Raw genomic sequence first — 27,824 nt, forward strand, 5'->3', positions numbered from 1 at the left:
AGAAGGCACAGAATTCTTTGGGGAAGGCCTAGAGAGATGGAAACACAACCTTTAGGATGGAGGATATGCTGAGAAATAATACTTGCACATTTTGATGTTTTTGTCTAATAAGCTTTTTTATGGTTTTGTAGCATTCTTTCTGATTTCTTGTATATGCATATGAAGGCATGAGGGAAACATGTAGATAAGAAAACACCTGTTGAATATGTATGCAGATTGGTCAAATATTTATTTAAATACAGTTTTAAAGTGAATCTCCCTATTCATGTAACATCTTCCATAATTTAAAAAAGACATTTAAAAAAAAAAGCATTTTGTATGAAAAACAATGGAACAGAAAAATTAGAATTATGTTAAACAGAATTTTCTTTTACTGTCTATTTTGGTCAAGAATATTCAGTGCAGAGGACTACACTGGCCAACAAAGTGTTACTTTTTAAAAAATAAAGAATGGGGGCAGTTTCTAAACCAAAATATAAAAATATTGTATTATTATTAGTTTACTTCATCTGGATAGATTTTTCTAAGTGAAGTAAAGGGATTAAAGAGTTAAGGAAGTGAGATGTTACAAAACTGAGGTATGGAAATATAGAAATATTGGGAAGAAAGAGTAATAGGTTTTTGTTCTATGAAGTTTAAACTGTGCCATGCAAACATATCTACTAACCTGGTGGTTTTTGTTTATTCCTACGTATGAATAGAGGAGTTCTGGTGTGTAGTTGCAGGATAAGCACTGGCCTGGTAACTGCAAGTTCTGTGATTCAAGCAAACCACAGAAGCCCTGTACAGGGTTGCTGAGTAGGAACCAACTCAATTACATTTAACAACACAGTATGAAGAGAGGTTTTGACTATATTTAGAGGTTAAAACATGAACAATGGTTTGGAAAGAGCAAATTTCAGAAAACAGAAAAAGTGACTAGTTTTGAACTCAAACTGTTTTCAACATAGCTACTTATTATCTAACCATATTTTTCTCCATTATGTAGTAAGCAAAATCTTTCCTGTTCCAATAAATATGTCCCGTATCTTTGGCACCAACCTGAACTTTTCTATAGCATCTGTTATCACCTATTCTCAGTAAATCAGACCATACCACGATTTGACCACATTACAAAATTGCCTTGTGATTGTGTCTCATTTGTAGTAAATGAATTTTATACATTTATCAAGATGCAGTGACAATATACCAGATTGCAATGAGCATTCATTATGGATGAGAATGTTGTGAAGTGGAATAGAAAGGAGACACTTAAAGGGAGCCGGAAACTAAGCAACTTCCATAGCATGTTTAAAACTACCTTTTTACACTGATGCTGTGGGATTTGCTATCATTACAAATGGGTGGTAGGTAGCTTACCAAGGATTACAGGAAGGAAGAGGAATAGTGCATTTATAATAATGTTCACAGAAGTATAAGACCTAAAGCAGTATAGATTTTGTGCCTCTTTTATGACAAGGAGGCACAAAGTCTTCAGTCTGGTCAAACATCTTTAAGCATTTCCCACTGGAACTATTCAAGACCAGAGGCTTGCATCAAAAAGTACAATGCTGAAACTCTCTAGGGAATAGACTGTTAATATCTTCCCTACATGCATACAAAAAAAAAAAGGCTCTTTAGTCCTATGTTGTTTATATCCTACTAACAGTACTGATATGAATAGTATATAAGCACGTGACACAATCATTCTTAGGTCCCTAATGAATATTTAAAAAATGAGTCATTTTATTAACATTTAAAATAATAAAATTAAATGTTTACATAAGTCAATTTACTGCTAAAGTTCGAGTTGAGAAGAGCTCACAAATTTTGATCTATATGTCCTCTTACATTCTGAAAAGGAAAAATTGCCCACATATTCAAGATGCTGCAATTTGCGTTCCCAGAATGAAGCACTAGGAAACAATCATTACCACTTTCTGAAAGTTAAATTTGCAAAACAGTCTCAACGTTTGTTATATTAAAATTACATGCAATGAAGGGGAACAAAATATATTCTAATGAGGGGAAAATAGAAAACAAGACTTGCAGAAAAATGACTGGTTTATAATATATAGAAAGTAGCTTAAAAAACGCAGAGACAAAAAGATGCTATAGCTCATCATGTTGATACACATTGTATTCCTTGGAGGAAATGAGGCCATCACCATCATGGTCATTCTTCTTGAAAATGTCTTCTAAAACTGCATTCTGATAGGACTTGTCACGTGGCTTCTCATCTTTTTCAAATTCCTTTTCCAAGTAATGATTTATCTATAAAGCCAAAGCCAAAAATAACATTTAATAAAAAGGTATAATTTTTCAGTAATATTGAGGAATGTCTACATAATGAAACCTATATATCCAAGCATTTGTAAAGTGATACTAAGTTTTACAAGGCTATTTCAAGGTTTTATTTTTCTCATCTTTGGAACAATTTCCCGAAGACCAAAAGATCTTCCAGTTAGTCTGTCCTGAGGTGACAGATGTTCAGTGCTCCATTTTCACAGTGTAATCAGTGGAACTATGAAGGAGCTTCAAAATGTTCATAGAAAAATACTTGTCTATTAACTAATGTTTTGAAAGGTCAAATCTGTGAAAGATTGTATGACATTTCATTAAAGATGTGTTACACTCAGCTTACATAATATTAATAAAAAGAAAGTCTTTACTTTAAAGCAAGGTTGACAAATATATAACCCTATGCCACCCCCTCTTTATTTCCCATTTTTATGGCTAGGATCGCTAACTGATTTAAAAAAAAAAAAAAGAGCCTACTGAACTTGCAGAGAATCCTGAACACAGCACTCCTAGCAGCCAATTTGTTGGAGTTGGCATAAGAGTTGAAACTAGGTTGCCATCCCCATTTTAACCCTTGTCCTCAAAAATAATCACGCTAAATGCATATTTGTTTAGTGGTAGAAATTATACCTCAGATACAATTTGTCCTTTTTCACCAACAGCTTCTGCTACAGTTTAAGTGATACACATGGGTCACCAGGAATTGGAATTGACTTGACAGCAACTGTTATTTCTTCCAGGAAGAAAGGTGACTGAACAGGAATGAGCCACTAACAGATTTTATATCTGCTCAGAGCTTAGATTTTTAGGAACCAGTTTTGCAAAAAGTAAGGTGATCAGAGCCTAAAACTAAAAAAGTAATAGTTAAAACTTAAACCCAAAATGAAACTCATTCTAACTGAGTCAATTCCAACTCACAGTAACTGTGTAAGGCAGAGTAGAACTGCTCCATAGTTCTAAGGCTGTAACCTTTACTGAAGACATGTCACACCTTCCTCTTGGGGAGCACTGGGAACACTCACCTTCTGGTTAGTAGTCAAGCTCTTAACCACTGTGCCACCAGAGTTCCTTAGTTCCAACATGTTGTTGTTAGTTATTAAGTGCTGTGGAGTCAGTTCTGACTCATAGTGAGAAAGCTGTATAGGGTTTCCAAGCAGCAGCTGGTGAATTTGAACCACTGACCCTGTGGTTAGCAGTCCAACGCCTTTCTTACTGCACCACACCAGGACTCCAGTTTTAACACTTTTGTTGTTGTTGAGGAGTGTCATTGAGTTGGATCTGACTCAAAGCAACCCTGTATAGGGTTTCCAAGGAGCAGCTGGTAGGTTTGAACTACCGACCTTGCAGCTAGCAGTCCAGTGACCCTACAGTGCCACACCAGGACTCTAGTTATAACACAGATATATTTAAATTGTGATGAAAAAATTAGGTTGTACATAATTAAAGTTGAATTACCTCGTCTTTAGAGAGATGTCTGTCACTGTCCACATCTATTTGCTTAAATGTTTCAATGCTCCGTGGTCCTTTGGTCACAGCATAAAGTTCAATCTCAAAAATCAATGTTGCATCAGGTGGAATCTTGCCTTCCACTAAGAGTAGACATTTTAGCAGTTTAACTTACATGATGATAATGTTCAAACATTAATTCATGCATGAACAACTGTAATAGTACTGACTTAACATGGGAACTCAAAAATGCTCCATTTTCCTTTAATTACATTTTTCCATCAACTGTTTGAAGTCCTTTTGTATTTATATTCATATAAAATGTAAAGGTTTTCAAATAATTTTTAGTCACATTTTTTTCATAAAAGTTATAAAAACTAAAACTCAAACACACTGCCATTGACTTGATTCCATTTCATAGCAATTCTGTGTTTTCTCCTTGTGGGGAGGGTGTGTGAGGGGATAGGAATAAGGAGTGCGAGTTTTTAGGGTTGGGATTATAGAGAGACCTTGGCTAGGCCTAGGACTTCATTGCTAGGGTTCTGGTTAGGGGTAGGGTTAGTGTTAAGGGTAAGGGTTGGGGCTAGGGCTAGGAATAAGGCTTGATCTTATTTTTAGAGTTAGTTATGTTTATTTTTTTTCTTGTTATCTATTTGATTTCCTCTTCATTTGGAAATCAGTAACTACATTAGTCCATCTTCTTACTTTACAGTATTTTTGTTGTTGGTTCTCCATTTTCAATCTGCTTTACTTTGCTTGCATACATCCCTATCTCATTTGGCTGAGGGTAGCCTCCAGGAGTATCCTGAGTTTAAAGTTAGAAGGTTGTCTTAAAGCAAGTCTCAGGGGCTCCTCCAATCTCTTTTAGAACAATAATTCTGATTTTTTTTCTTTTTAATTTGAATTTGTACATTTTTACCATTTCCAATTAGGACCTTCTGTGATGGTCCTGTTAAGTGTGGCTGGTCATGGTAATCAGGTACCACTTAGTTTCTTTTTGGCTCAGGTTAGAGGAGGTTAGATGGCCACTAACAAACTTTTTAAAACCTCCGATGCTATTCACCAGACTAAGATGAAAAGCAGTATCCTTATGGACTATGACTTACTTGTCAATTGATCTAGATATCCCCAGAGACTACCATCCTTAGCCTTCAAGTCCAGTAGTTCAGTTCTGTCATAAAAACAGTCTTTAGTTTGAGTAACTGTGCCCCCTACTGTCATCTACTAAATGAGTTTATATACAGCATTTACAAATGTGATGACTGTAGAAGAATTGATGCTTTTGAGTTATGATGTTAGAGAATATTGAAAGTGCCATAGGCTGACAAAAGAACCAACAGATCTGTGTTGGAAGAAGTGCAGCCAGAGTGCTCCTTGGAGTTCGGGACAGCCAAACTTCCTCTCTCATATTCCGGACATATTGTCAGGAGGGACCAGTCACTGGAGAAGGATATCATGTTCGGTAAGGTGGAGGGTCAGAGAAAAAGAGAAAGAACCCCAGCGAGATAGATTGGCCAAGTGGCCACATCAATGGGCTCAAGCGTGGCAACAATTGTGAGGTTGGCCCAGGACTGGGCAGTCTTTGGTTCTGCTGTGCATAAGGTCGCTATGAGTCGGTACAGATGGCCCCTAACAACATATAGAAATATCCACAAATCATACCTATATGTCTTTGTAAGTGTACTCCTATATGACCTCCCTCACCAATTTAGCATGCATATTTACTTATGTATCTAACCCAAAACTAAGCCCACTGCCATCAAGTAGATTCTGATTCATAACGACTTATAGTGACCCTATAGAGGGTTTCTGAGACTGTAAGTCTGTTCTATAAGCTATTTCAGATGAATGTTTCATAAAAGTGAGTGGCAGAAATGACCAACAGAAAGGTGGTGGCCTAGGTGTATCCCTAGGGTCTCACACAGTACCTGGGGATCATTACAGATGTTCAAATATTTGTTGAATGAATTACCTCTGTTGCTTATTTAAAAAAAAAAGACAGCTGGGTGTCCTTTGAAGAAAACAGCAATTTCTTTAATGAAAATGTGGGAAACTCTTGCTAAAATATTTGTACTCTAAAGAGAAAGAAAAAAAAAAGAAGCTTTAGAGCTTTAGAGTCAAGTGAAGTGGATCTGTATTCTTCCAAGCTAGGATGAGACTATCTATTCATGCACCATTAGGTTAATGTGCAAGCCTTAACCTAAATGCAAAGCATATGTGACCTTACAGTAAAAGAGCTAGAGATGGATTTATTGATCCTTTTTTAAAAATCCATTCCTATTCTGTCCAGATATGATCTTATTATGACAGAAGAAATTGATTTTCATTAATGATCACAAATTCAAATGTCTTAAGAAAAAATATTACAGGTACATAAGTTTCTGAACAATTCTACTATTTTGTTTGTTGTTGTTAAGGAGTCTATTGTGACTCATAGCGACCTTTTACAGGGTTTACTGAGGAGCAGCTGGTGGGTGAGGCTGAACCGCCAACCTTGTGGTTAACAATCCAGTGCTTATTTTACAGCACCACGCCAGGACTCCAATTCTACTGTCGACATAGGAAATATTGCCAATTTGTTGTTTTTCTCACTTGTAAAAAAAGGCAGATCCAAGTAGGTGTCAATGTAAAGAATCTATACATACCACATGAAGAGTTAATTAAAGCACTAAAAAGTCACATGCATTTCAAGACATGCAGGGATGTTCTGTGAAATGAGGCAAGGATGCTGCACAGAGGAAAGACTTCTTCAAGTATTGCCTAAAATAAAGTTACAGCCAATGTTAGCTATTAGTAACTTAAAACAGCTTATTCAATCATGAGGTTGCTAAATAGCTACAGAACAGCTACACTGCAACTTTAACAATAATCTAACCCAGATTATTACAATGCAGACAGGCTAGTTATCTGATGAAATAAAGTCCATTGAACACACTGAACTTTTTGGGCCTCAGTTTCCTCATGTGTAAAATGAAGGTGTGGAAGTAGAAAAGCTTCAAGAACTCTTAGTATTACATTCAGCGATTCATTAAAAATAAATACGTGATATTTCAATATAGCTAAGACACACTGATAAACTGCTAAAGAGGTTGAACGAATTTACATACCTTGTCACAGTGCATGAGACTGCTGACTTTTCCAACCCATTTTCCACATAACGCATAATCTACTTTTTTATCTTGGCTAATTGAGATAAAAAAAGTATCTCATTTTTGCTTTCATTTCTCTTTAATTTGGAACAAAATTAAGAATCCTCATATATATATATATAAAGTATAAAGGCCATTTGTATATTTGTGTGTATGTATATATATTTTATATATGTACACACACATATAGATACTGTAGTCAATGGCCTGTCTGTGTAAGAACTTTGTCTATTTCTAGGTATACCAAGCCCAATGACATTAAGGGGATTCTGACCCACAGTAACCCTACAGGAAAGACTAGAACTGCTCCTTATAGTTTCCAAGTCTATAAATCTTTATGGTAGCAGATAGTCTCATCTTTCTTCCATAAAACAACTGGTGGGTTTGAACCAGTGACCTTACTGGTAACAGCCTGATGGTCAACCACAGCATCACAGATCACACTAAACTAAACCCAAAGCCATTGAGTCAATTCTCACCCATAACAACCCTGTATAGCATTTCTGAAGCTGTAAATCCTTATGAAACTAAGCCTCATCTTTCTCACACTGAGAGCCTGATGGGTATGAATTGCCAGCCTTGTGGTTAGCAGTCCAGTGATTATCCATTTCTAAGGATAGGCCATTTTTTACCACTGAATTTTTTAGTCTTAGTATAAAGTGTAAATACACTCCCCCCCTCCCGTTTATCTGCTTCCCCTAACTTTTCAGATCTTCTTATTCTACCATTTCAACTCATACTGATGCGATAGTGACCTATAGGACAAAATACAACTGCCCCATAAGGGTTTCCATAGTATCTTTAAGGAGGAACACTGGTAGCATGGTGGTTAAATGCTCAACTGCCAACCAAAGGCTGGTGGTTTGAACCTACCAGCCATTCTAAGGGAGAAAGACAGGATTGTTTGCTCTGTATAGATTTACAATCTTGGAAACACTATGAGATAGTTCAACTCCATCCTACAGGGTCACTAGGAATTGTGTTCAATGGCAGTGCGTTTTAGGGCTATGTGTGGCACTGTGGGTTAATGCGCCAGCCTGCAAAGCTGTTTGAACTGCAAGGTTGGCAGTTCAAGCTCCTCGGAAATCCTATACAGGGTCGCTATGGGTCGGAATCAACTCAATGGCACTTAACAACAACTATTGTTCAGTACCATTGAGCCAACCCCGAATTCACAGAGATCCTATGCACACAGAACGAGTCTTGAGCCATCTTCAAAATCATTATTATGCTTGAGTCCATTGCTGCTGTCACTGTGTGCTTATCCATCTTGTTTGGGGACTCTTCCTCTTCACTGATCCTCTACTTTACCAAGCATAATGTCCTTCTCCAGCAACTGATAATATGTGAAAAGCATGAGAGATAAAGTCTCGCCATTCTTGCTTCTAAGGCGTACTCGGGCTGTATACTTCTTCCAACACAGATGTGTTTTTGCTTCTGGCAGTCTATAGTGTTTTTAGTATTCTTCTCAAACACTATAACTCAAATGTATCAATTCTTCTATGATCTTCCATATTTATTGCCCAACTTTCACATGCATATGAGGCTATTGAAAATACCACGACTTGGCTGAGGTGTACCTTAGTCCTCAAACTGCTATCTTGCTCTTGAACACTGTAAAGAAATCTTGTGCAGCAGATTTGTGTAATGCTGCTTACTTGAGAGATCAAACAACAAAGCACTGCATTAGGCAAATCTGCTTCAAAGACCTCCCTGAAGTGTTAAAAGAGCAAACATGTCACTTTGAAGACTAAAGTGTGCCAGACCTAAGCCTTGGTATTTTCAATTGTCTCATATGTTTGTGAAAGTCAACGATGCTGTAGGATCAGCACTGGACTACAAATCACAAGGTCAACAGTTTGAACCCACCTGCTGCTTCTCAGAAGCCCTATACAGGGTCACTATGAGTCGCAACTAACACAATGGCACTTAACAACAAGAAGAATCTATGCATTTGAATTATGGTGTTGAAGAATATTGAAAGTACATCAGACTTCTAGAAGAATAAACAAATCTGTGTTGGAAGAAGTATAGTCAGAATGTTTCTTAGAAGGATGGTGAGACTTCTTTTCGTATGCTGGAAATGTTGTCAAGAGGGACCAAGTCCCTGGAGGACATCATTCTTAGAAAAGTGGAGGGTCAGCGAAAAAAAAGGAAGACCCCAACAAGATGGATCGACAGTGGTAGCAACAATAGACTTAAACTAACAATCGTTAGGATGGTGCAGGACCTGGCAGTGTTTCGTTCTGCATGAGATCACTGAGTCAGAAATAATTCATTGGCACCTAACAAGAACTACTGGAAAAATGTGCTATAATATATGTTAATATAACACACTGAAAACTAAAATGTCTATGGTAGAGCTTTCAGAATAGACGGATTAAGGAGTGCTGCCATTATGTGAGGGAAAGAACTCGGGCCACAGATCTGGATTCCAGATCTATTTTCTTTCTTCAGATGTAAAAAAATAAAAAAACAAATCCAATGCCATCAAGTTTATTCCAAATCATATAGGGTTTCCAAGGAGCAGTTGGTGGGTTTAAACTGTCAACTTTGTGGTTAGCAGTCCAGTGCTTATCCTACAGCACCACACCAGAAGTCCATAAAAAGGGGGCTAACCTAGACATGGAGTCTCAGGGTAGTGGAAATGGCTAGCAAGCTTGGCTAACTGAAAGGATGGTGGTTTGAGTCCACTCAGAGGCAACTTGGAAGATAGATAGTCCTGGTAATCTTCTTACGAAAAATCACTCATTGAAAACCACATGGACCACAGCTCTACCACACGAGTAAGAACTGACCTGATGGAATTGGTAAAAAAACTAGATACAGGTAATGTTTGTTGGGCCTTATCCAAGGGGGCTTAACAAAGTTTGTGGAAAAAATGGAATTAGAAGATAATGGAATTTTCCAAAACCTTTTTGAAGCCTCTCCCACCCACCTTGCACTTCTATGACTGTTTCCTTTGGAACTGCTCCATAGGGTTTCTGAGACAGTAAATCTTTATGGGTGCATTTAAGTTCATTTTTCTCCCATAGAGCAGCTAGTGGGCTAGAACCACAAACCTGAGGTTAGTAGTAGCCCAGTGTTTAACCCACTACACTACCAGGCTCCTTATATTCTCTTCATTTTTAAACATAACAAAAAAGAGAACCAAATATTAAAACACCTTACCATAGCCTTCATTTCCATATGCCAATGATGGGGGTATAATTACTTTTCGCTTCTCTCCAGGGCACATATTCATCATAGCAATGTCTAGTCCTTTTATTACTTGCCCAACACCCAGAACAAACCATTTTGGGTGGCCTTCATTTTGTGTCCGGCTGTAATAAAAAAATATTATCTTAGTAAAATGACTTAAAGAAAAATGAAATAAAAATTAACACCAAGCTGGGCATTTAGTTATAATTTAAATTCAGAGTCCTCTCTAACTATCCTTTCTCCATGTTAACATTCATTCTGAACCTCTTATGGGATGTTAGGCTCAAATATCCCTCATTAGTAGCCAGTCACTGTGGGTTAATGCACTGGACTGCAAAGTCGTTTGAACCACAAGGTTGGTGGTTCAAACCCACCAGCTGCTCCTAGGAAACCCTATACAGGGTTGCTATGGGTTGGAACCGACTCCACAGCACTTAACAACAACAGCCATCAGAAATCTTCGCATGTTCTTTTTTACTGCCTTTACAAACATTATTCCAGTTAATTTTTAAATGGGTCTTTAAGGCCCATTGTATAAATCCTTTAACCTCAGTCCTGGTGTGGCCGCTGTGGGTTAATGAGCAAAGTCGGTTTGAACCTCAAGGGCGGTGGTTCAAACTCACCAGCTGCTCCTCCGAAACCCTTTACAGGGTTGCTGTGGGTCGGAACCGACTTGACGGCACTTAACAACAACTTTGTTCTAAAAAGTGATCACACGGTTTAATTCAAAATGACTTAAGACACTTTTTATTTTCTTCTAAATGGGAAGAACTAACTTTCCTCAATCCTGTCTTCATAGGCTATATTATTGTTAAGTGTCAAGTCGGTTCCAACTCATACCGACCCTGTATAGGCTATACAGTAAAGGTGAAAACCATCTCTTTGAATAATAAACCAGGTCAGAGTAGGCAGGTCTGAGCAGGTAGGAAGAACACAGTGTCCAGCACAAACCACCAGGGAAGGCCAGTGTTGTCTTAGCTGCTTGGCACAGAAAGTGGCCCCAGACTCTTTTTTTCTGAAGGTCAGAATAAAATCTAGAGATAGCTCTTAAACTACTCTATGTAATTCTTTGTAAGGATATAGATCAATCCGCAGCAAAGTTAAAGTACCCAGATGGAGTTCTATGAATCCCAAAAGTAGTGGAGGTGGGATCGGGGAGTTATGTGGGGAAGCTGAAAATTTCTTGGCTCAATATTTTCAGTAAGTTAAGTTTTAGAGTTGTATTTAGTTTAAAAACGACCGTATCAACTCTCTTTTCCTAGGAAGAAAAGGCTCAATTCTCAAACTAAAACCCCAAACAACCAATTCGTTTCCGGCTGAGGGAGGGAGGCTATAGATTTCATCAATTAGCATCAATTAGCCTGCGGTAGTTCGCAGCTTTTCCTACCTGCAGTAGAATTTCAAGCCGTCTTCGGCCAAGTAGCCGTCGTAATGGGCATTTAGCAGGTCGCCCTTTTTGCTTGTTTTAGAGCAGTTTTCTGGACGATACAAAACTTCTATTTTCACTTCGTCTACGCCCTGCGCTTTCTTTAGCCCCAGAATAGTGAAAAAGCTCCAACTGTAAAAGACAAGGACGAAACTGAGTGAAAAATGCATGGTTCCTGACGTTGGCTTAGAGATGTCCGCCGTGCAGCTTCTGGTGTGTCACTTGCGCCCCGTGGCGGTCCAGGCAGCCGAGTTCCGACACGTGGCAGGCATTGTCCTGCGACACAAAAACCTGGAGGTGGGGCGGTCCGGTGGCTCCGCCCCACTCAGGCCCCACCTCCGGCCGTGAACCGAGCAGCAGAATTTGTGCGGAAGTGAGGGTAATCGGTTGTTCTTCAGAGAAGTCTCTTCTAGGTGCTGGCTAGGCCTTATCCTGGCACCGGTTTTCGTCATTAAGGCAGCACTGCACACTTGGAGCTTTCTCCTCGCTAAGTGTGCATATTTTTACAGCCTTTTCTCGGTGTTTAAGTGCCATCAAGTCAGTTCCAATTTACGGTGACTCCATAGGTTTCCGAGGAAAGGCTGGTTGGTTTGACCCGCTGACCTTTTGGTTAGCAATCCAGGGCTTGTAGTCTTGTGGCTATATTAGAGCTTTAGGGAAGTCCCTGAAACGCATTTTCAAGGTCAGAGTCGTGAATTAAGCGGTTCCACACTGAGCCACACACAACCCGAAGGCCACTCCGATGCTATTTAACACTGAGGGGTCTCTCTACTCCACTGCCTTGTTAAAGGTGTTTTCCAACAAACAATGTAATGCTGGTTTACATTTCCATTCTCCACCTGATTGGATCTATTTTTGATTTGAAGACCTTCCCTGATGTTTTAACAGTTAAATGCTCTGCTGTTAAAAGATCGTTGTTGTTGTGTGCCGTCGAGTCAGTTCCGACCCATAGCGACCCTGTATAGGGTTTCCAAGGAGCTGCTGGTGAGCTTGAACTGCCAACCTTGCAGTTCAAATGGCTTTGCAGTCTGGCGCATTAACCCACAGCACTACACCCGAACGGAAGATTACTGGTTAGAAAAATGGGAGCGTAGTTAATCTAACAGACCAGAAACAGAGGACCCTAGGACCATCAAGGGAGAAGAGCACAAGCAGAATGTGGGACCCTATCCAGAGAAGCAGACACACCAGAAATGGGGACATGGAGAAAGGGAACAATTGAGGATTCTAGACTCATGGAAAGAGAGGGACTGAGAGCTCCTGGCCAGGAGGCAGGCTTGCATAATGTGCCCTTTGGTTGTTTAAATTATTATATATTCCTAGTGTTTTTGTGTACATCCCCTCCCCAGCCCCCCCCCCCAAAAAAAAATCAGGGAATGGAAGCAAATATTGTTGAATGATAGATGACGCACTGAGATTGTAATCATTGCAATGAAACAATGGTATAAAGCTGTTTTCCCATGTAAACTATCATTTAGTTCACACACACACACACATACACACAGTTTAAAAACAAGTTAAAAAATAAAAAAGATTAGTGGTTAGAACCCACCCATTGTCTGAGTGGAAAGTCCTGGCAATCTTCTCCCTTAGAGATTGCTGCTAAGCGCTGTCTACTCGGTTCCTAGTCATAATGACCCTATATAGGGTTTCCAAGGAGCAGCTCCTCGTGGGTTTGAACCACCAATGTTTTGGTTCATAATCCAGTACTAATCCACAGCCCCACACCAGAAATCCGTAGAGATTACAGTCTAGAAAACTCTGTGGGGCCGTTCTACTCTGTCACAAAGTGTCCCTATGAGTGGACATTCACCTGCTGGCACCTTACAATAATGGGACAAGGAAAACTCTTGACATTGTCACTTTGAGATAGGTAATTATCCATATAACACAGATCAGGAAGTGCGGTAGAGTATTGGGGCATTTTGGTCCAGTCTCACAGATAATAACCCTCTCTCTCCACATTTTAGTCAAATATTGAAGAAAAGTTGAAAGGTTGTTAAATGACAGATTCTGGAATCATAAAAATGTTAAATATTTTATTTGGGATTAACCAAATTGCTGCAGCAACAAAGCCTGGCAAGAGGAGATAACAGAGGATTCTGATATATGAAGCTTTGAGGGAGTTGGAAAAGGATAGGTTTTAGGCGTGGGTCCTTTGTTGGGAGTTTTTTTTTTTTTTTTTGCGGGTGGGGGGGGCGGTGAGGAGACAAGTTTGTGATTGCTTAAGTACTTTCTTTCATTTTTTAATAGGTTCAAAGGGTCTTGGTTTTACTACCTTGGAGTCTCAGGAGGATGCGGATTTGTAAAATACTAGTTTAATAAGGTTTCTAGATGGAAGGACCTGGAGCTGGTCTACACTGGTTATGATTGTTTCTGGTTGATAGTGATGGCTAGTAAACCCATAACCTAGATTTATTACGTATTTATCTGCCCACTTTATTTCCTAGTACAAAGACTTTTAACCCTAAATCCTAAAGCCTCCGCAAAGGCCAGGATTAGCTCCTGGGAGGGAAGGTGGGCCGACTCTGTTTTAATTTAAAGTTTACAAATGCCACAAATCTGAGAATTATTGTCAACTCTGGTAGCATAGTGGTTACGAATCGGGCTGCGAACATTAAGGTCAGCGGTTCGAAACTACCAGCTGCTCCGCGGGAGAAAGATGAGGCTTTCTACTCCCGTAAAGATTTACACCCTCGGAAACCCTATACAGGGTCGCTATGGGTCGGAAACGACTCGATGGCACATAACAACAACAACACAAGATGAGTACCACTTCCAACCAGGATTTTAAAAAATTGTAAAAGCTAGAGGGGATGCTCCCATTTTTAGAATAAAATAAAAACATTAAATTTAGTTGTGTTTTATATTCTAAATGAAATTGTAGTATTCCAGGTTACAATTCCTTGGGGCCTCTTCCCGTTTTATGCTGGAGGAGTAGGAAATAACTTGTTGGTTCCCGAGCTGTGAGAAGCAGGGTAAGAAGGAAACAGAACTAGGAAGTCATTTTCTTGAGGGAAAACAAGCACCGAAAGGACCTGAGGCACAGTTATATGAAAACCCGAAGGGTTTAAATCACTGCCAGCGGGATCAGGGCGTGCGGAGCTCCGGTATCCCTGAAGTGCGCGCGCAGCAGGATCCAAGTTGGTCTGTCATGGGTCCAGAGTCGTTGGCTTCGGAGACGGGCCGACCCGGACCTCAGAGACCGGGGAGCCCCGACCATCGGTCAAAGGCCTGAGGAAGCAGCAGGAGGAGGGAAGGTGCACTGACAGGGAGGCTGAGGATGCGCCGCGCCAGCCCGACCTTCTCGAGTTGCCTCCCGCGCCTCAGCAGGGCCTTTAGGCCGCGCCCGCTCCTTCAGCTCCGCCGCCGGGGAGGGGTTTCCCGGGACGAGCCTGCCCCTTTTATCCAGGAAGTGAAAGCGACGTCGGGGTCAATGAAAACAAACGGGGCGCCTGGGGGCGGGGGGCGGGGGGTAGGAAGGTAGACAGGCAAGGAGGAGGGCTCGCCGGGCCGCGGAAGAGCTAGCGGGAGGCTAGTCGCGGCAGTGCTCTTACAACTGCGGCTACTACGCCTCACCTGGGGATGCCCGAGCCCGCTCCTAGCGGCTCCCGAGCTTCCCGCGACGCTTGCCAGCTCGGCCTCTAAGGGCCGCCACGTCCCTGTGGTGCGGACGGACTCGGGGCGGCTAGGTGCCGGCGGGGGGCACCCGGAGAGGGGCCCGAGGGAGCCGGGAGGGGCTGCTCCGCGCTCGCCGTACGCTCCGCGCCTTCCCCATCACCGGGGCCGACGCCGGGCCAGGAGGATGCGCGGCGCGGGGCTCTGAAGGATGGAGGGGGTTCTGTACAAGTGGACCAATTATCTCACAGGTATGTGGACTCGGGTGCAACTGGGGGCAACGGCGAGAGGCGAGTGGCTTGGGCGAGCTTAGGCGGTAAGACTCAAAGCGAATGGGCTCTACCTGGTGTTCGGCTTAATCCTTCTCTGTTCCTGGTAGAGCCTAAATGGCCTTTGCGGGGGAGAGTTCGGGACTGCGTACCTTCCCGATGGTGGGAAGTGCACCTGCTCACTTCTGGGCATTTGTGAAAATACTTCTGTTTGTCTCCTGTAGCTTCCGGAACAATTCCCAGTCACCGTACTTGTGTCGTTTCAATCTCTTTTTTTATTTACACTTAATGATCTGCATTTTGTCGGAGTATTGGACTGGACTGGACCCTTTAAGATCAGGTTTTATTTGAAGAAATCTGTATATATCTCTTAAGTTCTTTAGCAACATAATGTTTAAAACGTCATTTGGTGAAGCTGTTAGAACTTGGTATTCATAGTTTTGGAAGCTGCCCCTAGATAATGTTCTTTTGATTGTCAGTGAGGTATCCTTATGGTTTGGAATTCAGGTAAATGGTGAGAAATCGTGGGAGAAAGTGCGGTACGTGCACCAAAGTTTGGTGGGTTGGAAGGAAGAACTCCAAAGAGTTACTTGTTTCTGTAGAAATGAGAGCTTGAAGGGAAGGACGCCTGGCCGTGATAGCATTAACATTAAAAATGCTTTAGGTCTGAGTGCTAGTTCTATCCTGGCCTTCAGCCAGCAGTAAAGGCGAGTCACTTATTTATTTCAGAGGATCTGTCTTTTAAGGTCAATGTGGTCAACTAGTTATCCTTAAGATGCCTTCCAACTCTAGAATTCTATGGTCTCACCAAATTAGAGGAAGGGGGAATGAGTTTAAAATGAATTTAAATAGCAAACAGATTTCTTGGCCCAGCAAAATAAATCTCGATCTGCGGATCATTCTCTGCTAAAGGTATGAACCTCTTAGTAATTTTGTGGTACATTCAACTAGTGACCTGACCTTGTGCCCTTCCTTTTGAGGATGGTCACTGTTGCCCTGTTTTTCAAAAAAGATTTATAGCAGCACAGGTCATGGATATGTTTTTTTGCTTACATAAAAATTCAAACAATTTACTTGTATATAAATGACATGTTTTAACAGGAAACCTTTTTTTCCCCCAGATAACTTTTGTTACATAATTGGAAAATAGAATTTAGTTGGAAACAGCTAAAAACGTTTAAATAAATACAAGGGGACTTCTAAAAGTTCATGGAAAAATTCCACTGTGGTTTTTTTGGAGGGGGACAGGATAGGAGTTAGGGTTAGGACTATGGCTGGGTAAAGGCTAGACCCAGCTAGGACTTCTTGTAGTGTTATGACTAGGGTTAGTGTTAGGGGTAGAGGTTGAGATAGCGCTAGTTGTTAGACTTTCTCTAGTGTTAGGCTTTATTGATGATGTTAGTGCCTTTGAGTCAGTTCCAACTCATAGCAAGCCCTTATAGGGTTTCTTAGGCTTTTAAATGTTCGAGGGATTGAAAAGTCTCATCTTTTTTCAGTAGAGCAATTGGTAGGCTCAAACCTCTGACCTTGTGGTTGGCAAGTCCAGTGCGTATTATAGTTTTAAGGTTACAGTTAGGTTTATTTTGATTTTTTTCCTTGAAATTGACGTGATTTCCTCTTCATTTGGAAGTTCTGTAACTACAGTATGTCCTCTTTTTTACTTTGTTTTTTGTTGTTGCAAACTGGAATCTCTGGTTAGGTCTTCAGTCTTGTAGGTCTGTTTTACTTTGAATACTTCTGAGTGATATTATCATATATTCATATATGTTGTCCGGTATTGCTGGTTCTTTGTCCATAGACTCCCCCCCCCTCCCCTTAGCATATTTTTGTAAGTTTGGTCTAGTATTTTGTTGTAAGGTTTTTGCAGATTCTTTTAATTTCTGTTTATTTGGCAATGTCCAAATTTTGCCATCATATTTGATGAACAGCTTTGCTGGGCATGATTCTTTGTTGGCACTTTTTTTCTTTCAGAGTTTCATACATGCCATTCCATTGTCTTCCTGTCTGCAAGGTTTCTGGCTGAGAAATCAGAGTTTAATCTTATTAGTTTTCCTTTGTGGGTAACTTTGTTTTTCAGGACTGCTTTCAGGATTCTTTTCTTTTCTTTGGTTTTGAAAATTTTGATTATAATATACATGTCTTGGTGATTTTCTTTTAGGGTCTATCCTGTTTGGAGTTTGTTGAACCTAAATGACTATCTTCTCATCTTTCTTGATATCAGGGAAGTTTTCTTACAGCAATTCTTGGACAATATTTTCCTGTGGGTTTTTTTTTTTTGGCCTCTTCCTGTTCCTGAATTCCTCCAATTACTGAAAAATTATACCTCTTGAGAGTGCCTCATGTAAATCTTAGTCTTTCTTTGAACTTAAAAAATTTTTTTTCTGATTGTTCCTCTAGATTTGTCTTCAAGCTCAGTAATTTGGCCTTCCATTGATTTAGCTCTACTTTTTTGATCTTTCAGTGTACTGTTTCTGAATTCTTACTATTAATCAATCATCTAGCTTTCTAATTACTGTTTTTGTATGGTTTCCAATTTTTCATTTCTTTTGTCAGTTCATGCAGTGTTTTCTTGAATTATTCTAAAGTTTTTTCTGTTTTGCTCTTAATCCAGTGAAGGTACCTAAATATTTTTTAAATTTCTTACCAAGTAGTTCTGATATTATTTCTAATGTTAGAATTTCTGTGCATTTTGGTCTCTTGTTTGAGACACTCTGTCTTGTAGCTTCATGAAGCGGAAATGGTTTTCTCTGAGACAAAATGTAGTGCTGTGTATTTATATTTAATTGATGATTGTATGTTGGTGTGTCCTTAGGCACTCTCCACCTGTTTCCTGGTGCATGTGAGTGACTGGAAGTGTGAATGCAGTTCTCTGCTCACTGTTTGTGTTCAGGGTGGTTTGCCTTCAGAAGCAGGGATGGCACTCTAGGTGCCCAACCCCAGACAGAGCAGATGCTGCATACAGGAGGGCTTGGTGAGGGCAGGGGTTGGGCATGGCTGGCTGGCTACTGGGTGTGGGAGGGTATGGAATAAGGGAAAACCACATCCCCCTTGCCTCCATCCTTCAGCCTCATCCTGCACTCGGATGCCACTGTATCAACAGCCATTTGCAAAATTTCAAGATGGCTGGCGCGGCACCACACCACCTGACTGTGCACCCATTTTTATTATTTTCTTTCCCCTCTCACTCTTCTGATGAGCTAAGTTCTTCCAGTTGACACTCAGTCCACCTCTCTGACCTATCCTTTGAAGCTCAGGGTTCCAGAATCAGCATTTATATCTGTTTTACTTGCTTTCTACCATATCTTTGTTCCGTGGTCTGCTCATGCTCACTAAGTCTGCCTACTCTGCCATCTTGCCACCCGCTACCCCCCACCCCCGCCCCCCAGTCAACAGGAAACCTTTTTAAGTGAGGGAAATAATGATTTTTTAAATTTAGCATTTTCATTTGAATAATTGTGAGAAGGTTTATACTGTTTAGTTGAGTTATGGTGTTAAACTTTCAGATAATAGTTTCTATTCTTTGAGATGCAAATGATCATCCTTAAGCGAACTTAAATCCAGTGTCTCAGGAGGTAATGCCTTAGAAGCACTTTGCTTAGCCCAGAGCAGTGGGGTTTGGGATGAGTCATAATCGTAAGACCTGGTATGAAAAGTAGGCTTAGTGGCACATTTCCTCATGCCCTGTGGTATTGTCTCAGCTGGGTGAGCTTTTAAACCACATGTGCTTTTAGGTTTCAGTCTTTGCCATTGCTATAGCTTGGGGTGTAGAAGCTTCTGAAACAAAATGTTTTGTTTTGAAAAAATCCATTTAAAATTTTACATTTTGTTTCTGTGGCATGCTGATTAATAATTTTAGTTCCTCTTAGGTCAGAAGGAGGAGCAGCTGTTCATATTAAATGATCTTTAAGGAACCTTCTAGTTTAATGACAGTGCTGTTTGATAATGATTTGTAGAGAATAGGATTCAGTAACTTTTGGTAGTTGGAGGTAAGAAGATTGTGTTTTCTAAAATATAAAAATTTTTAAAAATGAAGAAGGAACTACCTAGGGAATCATTTTTACAGGATCAGCTCTGTGTTATATAAATGTGTGAATCAATTAGAGGTTGTTTATGAAAGATTTCTCCAAAAGAGTACGTAGAGATAATTAACAAACTTAATTTGATTGCTATTTCCAATCATAGTTATCTTTAAAAAATGGTTACACTAAAATATAAATAACAAAATTTTGCCATTTTAATCATGTTTAAATGTACAATTCATGGACATTAATTATGTTCATCATATCATGCAATTCTCACCTGTTTTCAAAATTTTTATCACCACAACCATGGTTACCTTTTAAGTTGCTATATATTCTAAATGAATCAATCATTTTACGCAATGCTTGTTTTCAGGAAATATCTAGTTGCGTAGTGGTTACGAACCGGGCTGCGAACCGCAAGGCCAGCAGTTCGAAACTACCAGCTGTTCCGCGGAAGAAAGATGAGGCTTTCTGCTCCCGTAAAGATTTACAGCCTCGGAAACCCTGTACAGGGTTGCTATGAGTCGGGACCAACTCCATGGCACTTAACAACAACAACAACAACAGCTAGTTACAATATATAGACTGGCAAAATCACAATTTGTCCTATAAGCATACTGGACTTGGGTTGGAGGGGTGTGTTTTCCCCCCTCCTTCCCCTACTCCATAGTTTGTTAGCCAAGGTGAATGGCTGATTGAAAGATGATGTTCACATCCTTGTTGTCCATACTGGATGTAGTATACTCTCATGGATCCATGCTGCATCTGTGTACTCTCATGATGACATGTGATATCTCACTTTTCTGGTATCTATCTATTCATCCACCCATTCATTTATTTGTTTAATCACTCAAGAAATACTTAGCACCTGCTGTGTGCTAGGCATCATTTTAGATGGCTGGGAATGGAGTGATGAACAAGATAAATGTGATGTCCATAAAGAACTCACTTTCTAATCTGCTACATATCATTGTAGACTATAGTGTTTCTTAATGAATTTTCTAGGCATCTGAAACTTGTTTTTAATTATTTTGCATATCCATCTTTCTTAACTGTATTATGACATTCCCTGCTTTCTTAAACAGGATATACAGCGTGCAGTCATAACCTTTTTTGTGGTAACTCAGCATTGCCATTTCTAAAGTAAAATAGGTGAAGCCTTTTGGACAAGTAATTCTGGGGTCTATATCGAAGGATAAGGATACTTTTCCTTTGTACGACTATTTTAGGTGATATCTGGTCCAGGAAAAATGGAATTGATTAATGATAGAGTTGTTGTTAAGTGCCATCAAGTTGGTTCCTTCTCATAGCGACCCTGTATAGGGTTCCCAAGGAGTGGCTGGTGGGTTTGAACTGCCGACCTTGTGGTTCCCAGTCCAGTGCTGATCCTGCAACACCCCAGCAGGAGTGGTAGAGTAATCTATGGGCCAAATAACTAGAATTTGAACACCTGTGGTCTAAAAAGTGGTATATGTTAGTCCAGAGCATTTGTGCTCAATTGCGATTTAATAGTCACATAAACAGCAAAGATAGTCACACTGCCTCTAGCTTGGTAATTGTGTTGGAGAACTATTGCAGATTAGTAACGTGTGCTGAGTTTGGTCTCTAAGGGGAGTTGGACTTGCACATTGAGGCTATCATCCTTATTACTTGCTTTGCCTTAGAACCAAGTCTGCAGTTGTGGGCTTTAGTCATGGGATAGATAATGAATTAGAAATGGCAGTTTCTAGCATCTTCTGTTGTAGCTGCTCAGCAGCAGAGAAGGGTAATGGTGTGGGTGGTTGTATACCTCACAGAGACCCTGTAGCTGGTTTTGAGGTTGAAAATCTTTACGGGAGCAGAAAGCCTCCTCTCCCTGCCATGGAACAGCTGGTGGATTCAAACTGCAGATCTTGTACCTAGCGGCTCAGCTTGTAACTCAGGAGTTACCAAAACTCCTTAAACAGAGAAGGGAAGGGGGAAGACTTCCGCATTCTTAGCACAGTGCCTGCAGCTTCTGTGAGAGAGACTGGAATTCATTTAACACTTGTATGCAGTGGGGTTTGCTTAGCGAACTTGCTTTATAAAAGAAGAGAAGGGTACATTTTGAAATTAGAGGTGGATGGTACCTGCGAAGTCATATAGGTCAGCTGACTCTTTGGAAACTAGAAATTTTAAAGGGTTTTTGAAATGAAAAGATTTACCCCAGGTTATCTGTAGTACTGTGGGATAAAGCACTGGACCGCAAGGTTTGTTTGAACCATAGGTCAGCAGCTCAAACTCACCAGCCACTCACTCCTTAGCAACCTTATACAAGGGTGGCTATGAGTCGGAATGGACTCAGCAGTGCTTAACAACAACAACAATAACAATCTGAAAGAATGACACTGGAGTTAGAATCCGTGTCATCTGTTGCTTTTTTTATTACATTATAACCCAATTCTGTTTCCTTTTAGGAAAAAGCATTAGTTATGCTGTACTCTGTGTAGGGCTATTATTGACAATAGAAGGGTCTTTATGGGCTGTTAATGAGAAGCATGTGAACCAAATACAGATATTACTTCTTATACTTTGGCTGATCTAGAGATTGCCTCAGAAATCTCTCCTAGCAAAGTATGGATTGAAACAAGCACAACTTGGGCAAGACTTGAACATTGTCAGAATGTTACGTTAGAGCCAGGAAATAGTGTGAATGGCAGGGTTTGAAATCATAGTTTTCTATGTGGTGAAAGTCATTTCTTCCCTTACTAACCTTTTGCTATTTATGATCTTTGTAGGTTGGCAGCCTCGTTGGTTTGTTTTAGATAATGGAATCCTATCCTACTATGATTCACAGGATGATGTTTGCAAAGGAAGTAAAGGAAGTATAAAAATGGCAGTTTGTGAAATTAAAGGTAAGTGAATATATGAAATTAGAGGAATTTGAAGTTAGATAGTAAAGTGTGTTCTATATTATACTCCAGCCAACAGATAAAAGCATTCCTAGCCAAGTTTAGGAGTCCTGGTGTGGTTGGACAAGTATTGGACTGAAAGGTCATTTGAACCACAGGTCAATGATTGAATCTTGCCAGCCGCTCCTTGGAAACGCTATACAGGGTCACTATGAGGAGTCCTGGTGTGGTACTGTGGGTTAATGTGCCACACTGCAAAGCTGTTTGAACTTCAAGGTCGATAGTTAAAGCTCATCAGCTGCTCCTCGGAAACCCTATACAGGGTCACTATGGGTTGGAACCGACTCGACAGCACTTAACAACAATGAGTAGAATCAACTCGGCGGCACTTAACAACAACAGCAACTAAGTTTATGAATCCTCTAATACCATTTATTTTCTCAGTAACCAGAAAACAGACATTTAGCATTGTTAAACTGTTTTTGCTATTGCTCCCTCTATAAATGTACTTTGAATAGAAATTTAAAATACTTGTGCTAGTCTTACACTTTGGATTTGAATTACAGTTTCTTGTGATGCTACATTAGAGTTCATGCTAGTCTATAAGTGTTCTCTTTTGTTTTCATTGTAGAAAGGTATTGTAAATGTTGGAAACTGAATTCTAAAGATGATAGGTCATGAGAGGTGTGGATGTTAAAATCCTTCCAACCTGTCTAGTTTCTCTATAGTTTGAATACTTTTCCTTCATGAAAGGTAGTTCCTTTGACATGGTGAGCTCTTGGTTGAAGCTACCAAATATACCTGAGTCACTTGGCCATTGATTTCAGTAGTTAATTGTCTAATTTAGAACTTCTTGAACCACTCATAATTTGGCTCTACCTTGCCTGTCCACCACTCATCTGTCAGTTGATTGTACTGTGGTGGTTTGCCTGTTGCTGTGATGCTGGAAACTATGCCACTGGTATTTAAATACTAGCAGGATCACCTGTGGTAAGCAAGTTTCAATGGAGCTTCCAGACTAAGACAGACTAGGAAGAAGGAGAGGTGGACTACTTTTGAATGTTTGGAGAGTAGCGGAACATTGTATTGATTGCACTTCAGTGTAAAGGAAACAAAAATCCTCAGAACTGGACCAATAAATAACTTTATGATAATAGAGAACAGATTGAAGTTGTCAAAAACTTCATTTTGCTTGGATCAGCAATCAACACTCTTGAAGCAGCCATCAAAAAATCACATGATGTATTACAAGAGGCAAATCTGCTGCACAAGACCTCTTTAAAGTGTTAATGAGCAAAAAGATACCAGTTTGCGAACTAAGGTGTGCCTGACCCAAGCCATGGTATTTCATTTGCCTCTTATGCACTTGAAAGTTGAACAATGAATAAGGAAGACTGTAGAAGAAGCGATGCATTGGAATTATGGTGTTGAAGGCTAATATTAAAAATACCATGGACTTCCAGAAGAACAAACACATCTGTTTTGGAAGAAGTATAGCCAGAATGTTCCTTAGAAGCCAATGACAAGATTTCCTCTCTCATTCCCTGGAAATGGACATCAGGCTTGTTAAAGTGGAGGGTCAGTGAAAAAGAAGGCCCCCTAGCCAGATGGATTGACACAGTGGCAGCAGCAGTCGGTTTCAAATATGGCAACAATCGTGAGGATGATACAGGACTGGGCAGTGTTTAGTTCTGTTGTGCATAGTTTTGCGGTGTATCAGAACTGATGGCACCTAATAATAACAACAACAATAACAACAGCCTGTCCATTCCTGAATATCATTAACAAAAGCCCCCAGGTTGGAACTGTCAGACTTACGACTTAAATAATGGAGAAACTTCTATTGTGTTATGTGTTGTTAAGTTGGTTCCTACTCATAGCAACCCTGTATAGGGTTTCTGAGAAGCAGCTGGTGGCTTGAACTGCCAACCTTGTGGTTAGCAGTCCAGTGCTTAGCCTACAATGGATAGCTCCTACTTGCCCTTTAATAGTATAGAAATTTGCCCTCACTTTAGGAGGATTGTAACAACAAATGGCTCATTGAATCATTTTCACTTCCTGTGCCTGCAGCATGAAATAAGTTAAAAAGCTTTAAGTTCTTGGCCACTAAAGAATCTCTGGTAGCATTGTGGGTTACATGCTGGACTGTTAACTGCAAGGTCAGCGGTTCTAATCTATCAGCCATTTGGTGGGAGAAAGATAATACTTTCTGCTCCCATAAAGATTTAAATGTCTGTGAGCTAGAACCCACTCTGTAGCACACAATCACCACTACCAAAAATCATATACAACTGTTCACATACACATTCAGGTTCACACTTAGGAGCTGATCTCATTTGTAACCTAGAACTGCCTGTATTCTACAGTAGGTCACAAGGTTCTGTTGAGGCTTGTCTCCCTATTTTCTCAACACATTTGTTTTTTTATTTCCCTTCATAACTTTTTTTGTAGTCTTTCTCTTAACCAAATCCTACTTTCAGATTCTTCTTAAAGCCTTTTATTTCTTGCTTCTTACCTTCTTGTGAGTTGTAATTTCAAATGAAATCTGTACCAGAGAGTTCAATATTTTAGTTTGTTGGTTATTTTTGGTTTGCTAATTTGGTTTCTTTGATTAAATTGTCAGTAAAAACTATATTTCTCTCCCCTTCGATCTTCTACTCTACTAGCACTGCTCAGAGCTGAGTAAATGCTGGGTAATTAGTATTGATGTAGCACAAATTTAAGGAGGATTGGTGGCACAAAAGTTGTGTGCCTGACAGCTACTTCAGAGATTAGCAGTTTGAAGCTGCTAGCTGCTCAGCTTCTGTAAAGAAGACAGCCTCGGAAACGGTATGGGACCCTCTACTCTGTCCCTTAGTGCCACTATGAGTCAGAATTGATTTAGCAACAGAGGGTTGTTTTTTTTTGTGGGGTAACACAAATTTAATCTTTTTAAAACCTTTTATTGTGAATTGAGTGATAGTTTACAGGACAGAACATCACTTTTGTATTCAACCAATTGTATTTTGTTTCATAGCAGTGATTATAAACCCTTCTATGCACCATCAATTAACAGTATTTGCCTCTAGTCCCTCTTTTTTTTCTTTCATGTACACAAACCAAAAAGAAAAAATATATTCGTTTAAATGATCATGGAGCACATTTTGCAAGCCAGCCTCATGCCCACTGGCACACAGCCTTTCTCTTTCCATGAGTTTAGAGTCCTCAGCTGCTTTGTCTCTCTATGCCTTCACCTCTGTTTCCATCTCTCATATCGCTACTTCTGTGGTTAGGATGCCATGCTCCGCTTGTGTTCTTCCCTCTTAATGGTCCTCTGCTCCTGAAATGAAAGATTAACTACTCCCCCTTTTTTGTTAAACATCGTCTATCTTTATCTCTGCTGATCCGGAGATCTGATGATCCATCAGGCATCTGTGATGGGAGTGCTCTCTTGACCTTGTATTCCCTCACTCACCTACAAATTTAATCTTAAAACATTTGGGACTGTCTGTGAATATTCTTGTTTAATTCTCTTTTTTCAAGGTATTAAGGGGAGGAGTTAGAAGGAGGGGAAGAGGGCAAAGTCTCCAAAATATGTGCATTTTTCCTTCCAGGTGATTATGATAAACTGCATTAATTGAGAACTACTTGTGGTACTGTAGGATCAGCAGTGGACTGTGAACCACAAGGTTGGTGGTTCAAACCCACCAGCTGCTCCTCAGAAACCCTGTATAGCGTCACTGTGAGTCAGAATTTACTTGATGGCACTTAGTAGCAACAACAGCTGTTCTAGTGCAAGATGACTGTCCATTACCATTTACTGTGCTGTATGTCAGATACTTTCCTAGACTTGGAAATGTAGAGTCTGTTTTCGAGGAGCAAGTAAATAGTGTGTGATAAGTGTGCCAGGGCCATATATGTATTTAAGAGCCCACATATTCCGGTGTCTCCCGTGGGAAAGAACTCTTTGTTTTCACTTTTCAGTAGTTCAGTCATTGCTGGTTTTTTCCTTCATATTCCACCACAAGTTTGGCATCACAGCCAGCCAGAGTATATGTGAGAATGGTGGTTTGGAAGGTGCTATAAGATTGCCCCTGAGGGATTGGAACTGGCTGCCTCCAAGCATAGTTTTTGTATCAAGTGTTGAGACCTTGTGTTAAGATTGATATTTTGATTTCCCTGAATTACGTATGTCTGTGACTATATTTTTCTGTCATCATTACAGTCCATTCAGCAGACAATACAAGAATGGAATTAATCATTCCAGGAGAGCAGCATTTCTACATGAAAGCAGTGAATGCAGCGGAAAGACAAAGGTGGTTGGTTGCTCTGGGGAGTTCCAAAGCCTGTTTGACTGACACGAGAACTAAAAAAGAAAAAGGTGATTAATAGATTTTTCCCTTTGGTGGTGATAGTACTTTCTTAAACGGATATAAATTTGTCATGTCCACTTTTAGTAATACATTCCAAGAAATGGTTATCATTGTAAAAAAATTGTAAACAAAGCAAAGGTTTAAATTTAGAGAACTAGTTGTGTAAACTGTGTTACTTACAAGACTGTTGTTAAGGGCCGTCATTTCGGTTCTGACCCACAGCGACCTAGTAGTATAAGGTTTCCTAGGAGCAGCTGGTAAACTTGAACCGCCGACATTGCTGTTCAAACTGACTTGTAGTCCAGCATATTAACCCCCAGTGCTACACCAGGACTCCACTTACAAGAATAAGAATGATTAAATATCAAATTTCCACTTTCCTACTTTTCTGTTCAGTTCTGACATCAGCTACCCATGTGGCACTTCTTTTTCTGACCATAGCCACCAGAAGCTAGGCCAGAATATCACAAGTTAAAAGGACAGACTGTCAAATAGGTGGATACAAGCTGTAAGTTTGATATCTTGCACAATACCCTCACTTCTGACCTTTGTTGTTGTTGTTGTTAAGTGCTGTATAGGGCGGTTAGAAATTCAGGGGTTTCCTTCTACCCATTGAGAATGCTAGCCACATATTCCGGTGTCCCCCTGGGCTTCTTCACTTTTGACTTGCTGATTCCCACACTGGGATAACTCACAGAACTCAGGGAAAGTGCTATACTTAAAGATTTATGGTAGGAAAAAGGATGTAAATGGAGAGATGCATAGGGCAAAGTCTGAGATGCTTTCCATTGTGGAACTGCCATGTTCCCAGATGAGAAGTACTGCCTTCTCACATGCATGAAAGTCTCTTGCCAATCAGGAAGTGCACGGATCTTCCATGTCCATAGCTTTTCTTTTGGGTCATATGACTTACTGAAAACTCCAGCCCTTCTCCTATGAAATGGTTCAATTTTATCCAGTAATAATGAAGTGCTATGCAGTGGGCCTCTCTTGTCTGGACAGCCTTCACCCTACAATTTATCTCATCACCTCACCTAACCTGTTAGTTAGGTTAGTTAGTAGCCTGGAGTCCTTATTGAAGGCTCTTAAATTCCAAGCTTACATAGTTCTGTCTTACCAAGAACACAGGGCAAATTACTATATGTATATCTTACAATGATTCCATAGGTGATAAATTATGTAATGATTAAG

The 27,824-nt window shown here is 40.1% G+C and overlaps 2 protein-coding genes across 2 annotated transcripts in view; one reads left to right on the top strand and one right to left on the bottom strand.

The window, feature by feature from the left end:
- Window positions 1-2,091: 2,091 nt before the first annotated feature.
- Window positions 2,092-11,683, bottom strand: FKBP7 (FK506 binding protein 7). The gene is made up of 4 exons (XM_006866689.1): window positions 11,464-11,683; window positions 10,047-10,198; window positions 3,736-3,869; window positions 2,092-2,253 (listed from the first exon to the last, which is right to left on the bottom strand). The coding sequence occupies exons 1-4, from the start codon at window positions 11,670-11,672 to the stop codon at window positions 2,092-2,094; spliced, it is 657 nt and encodes a 218-aa protein (XP_006866751.1). The 5' UTR covers window positions 11,673-11,683.
- A 3,548-nt stretch (window positions 11,684-15,231) lies between these two features.
- The window catches only part of PLEKHA3 (pleckstrin homology domain containing, family A (phosphoinositide binding specific) member 3), a 38,968-nt gene continuing 26,375 nt past the window's right edge, over window positions 15,232-27,824 (top strand). The window contains exons 1-3 of the mRNA XM_006866690.1: window positions 15,232-15,371; window positions 22,168-22,284; window positions 26,486-26,641. Coding sequence (XP_006866752.1) covers window positions 15,332-15,371; window positions 22,168-22,284; window positions 26,486-26,641 — 313 coding nt within the window. The 5' untranslated portion in view covers window positions 15,232-15,331. The remainder of the gene's footprint in view (window positions 15,372-22,167; window positions 22,285-26,485; window positions 26,642-27,824) is intronic.

This window comes from Chrysochloris asiatica, unplaced genomic scaffold (genome assembly GCF_000296735.1).
Source record: "Chrysochloris asiatica unplaced genomic scaffold, ChrAsi1.0 scaffold00094, whole genome shotgun sequence".
NCBI lineage: Eukaryota > Metazoa > Chordata > Mammalia > Afrosoricida > Chrysochloridae > Chrysochloris > Chrysochloris asiatica.

What these genes read in the sequence shown, in the direction of transcription:
- FKBP7 (XM_006866689.1), bottom strand. Translation starts at nt 11,672, where the DNA reads ATGCATTTTTCACTCAGTTTCGTCCTTGTCTTTTACAGTTGGAGCTTT. An exon ending in GGCTTGAAATTCTACTGCAG is followed by an intron (nt 10,199 to 11,463) that starts GTAGGAAAAGCT and finishes TTTTTATTACAG; the next exon opens with CCGGACACAAAATGAAGGCC. An exon ending in ATATGGAAATGAAGGCTATG is followed by an intron (nt 3,870 to 10,046) that starts GTAAGGTGTTTT and finishes GTCTACTCTTAG; the next exon opens with TGGAAGGCAAGATTCCACCT.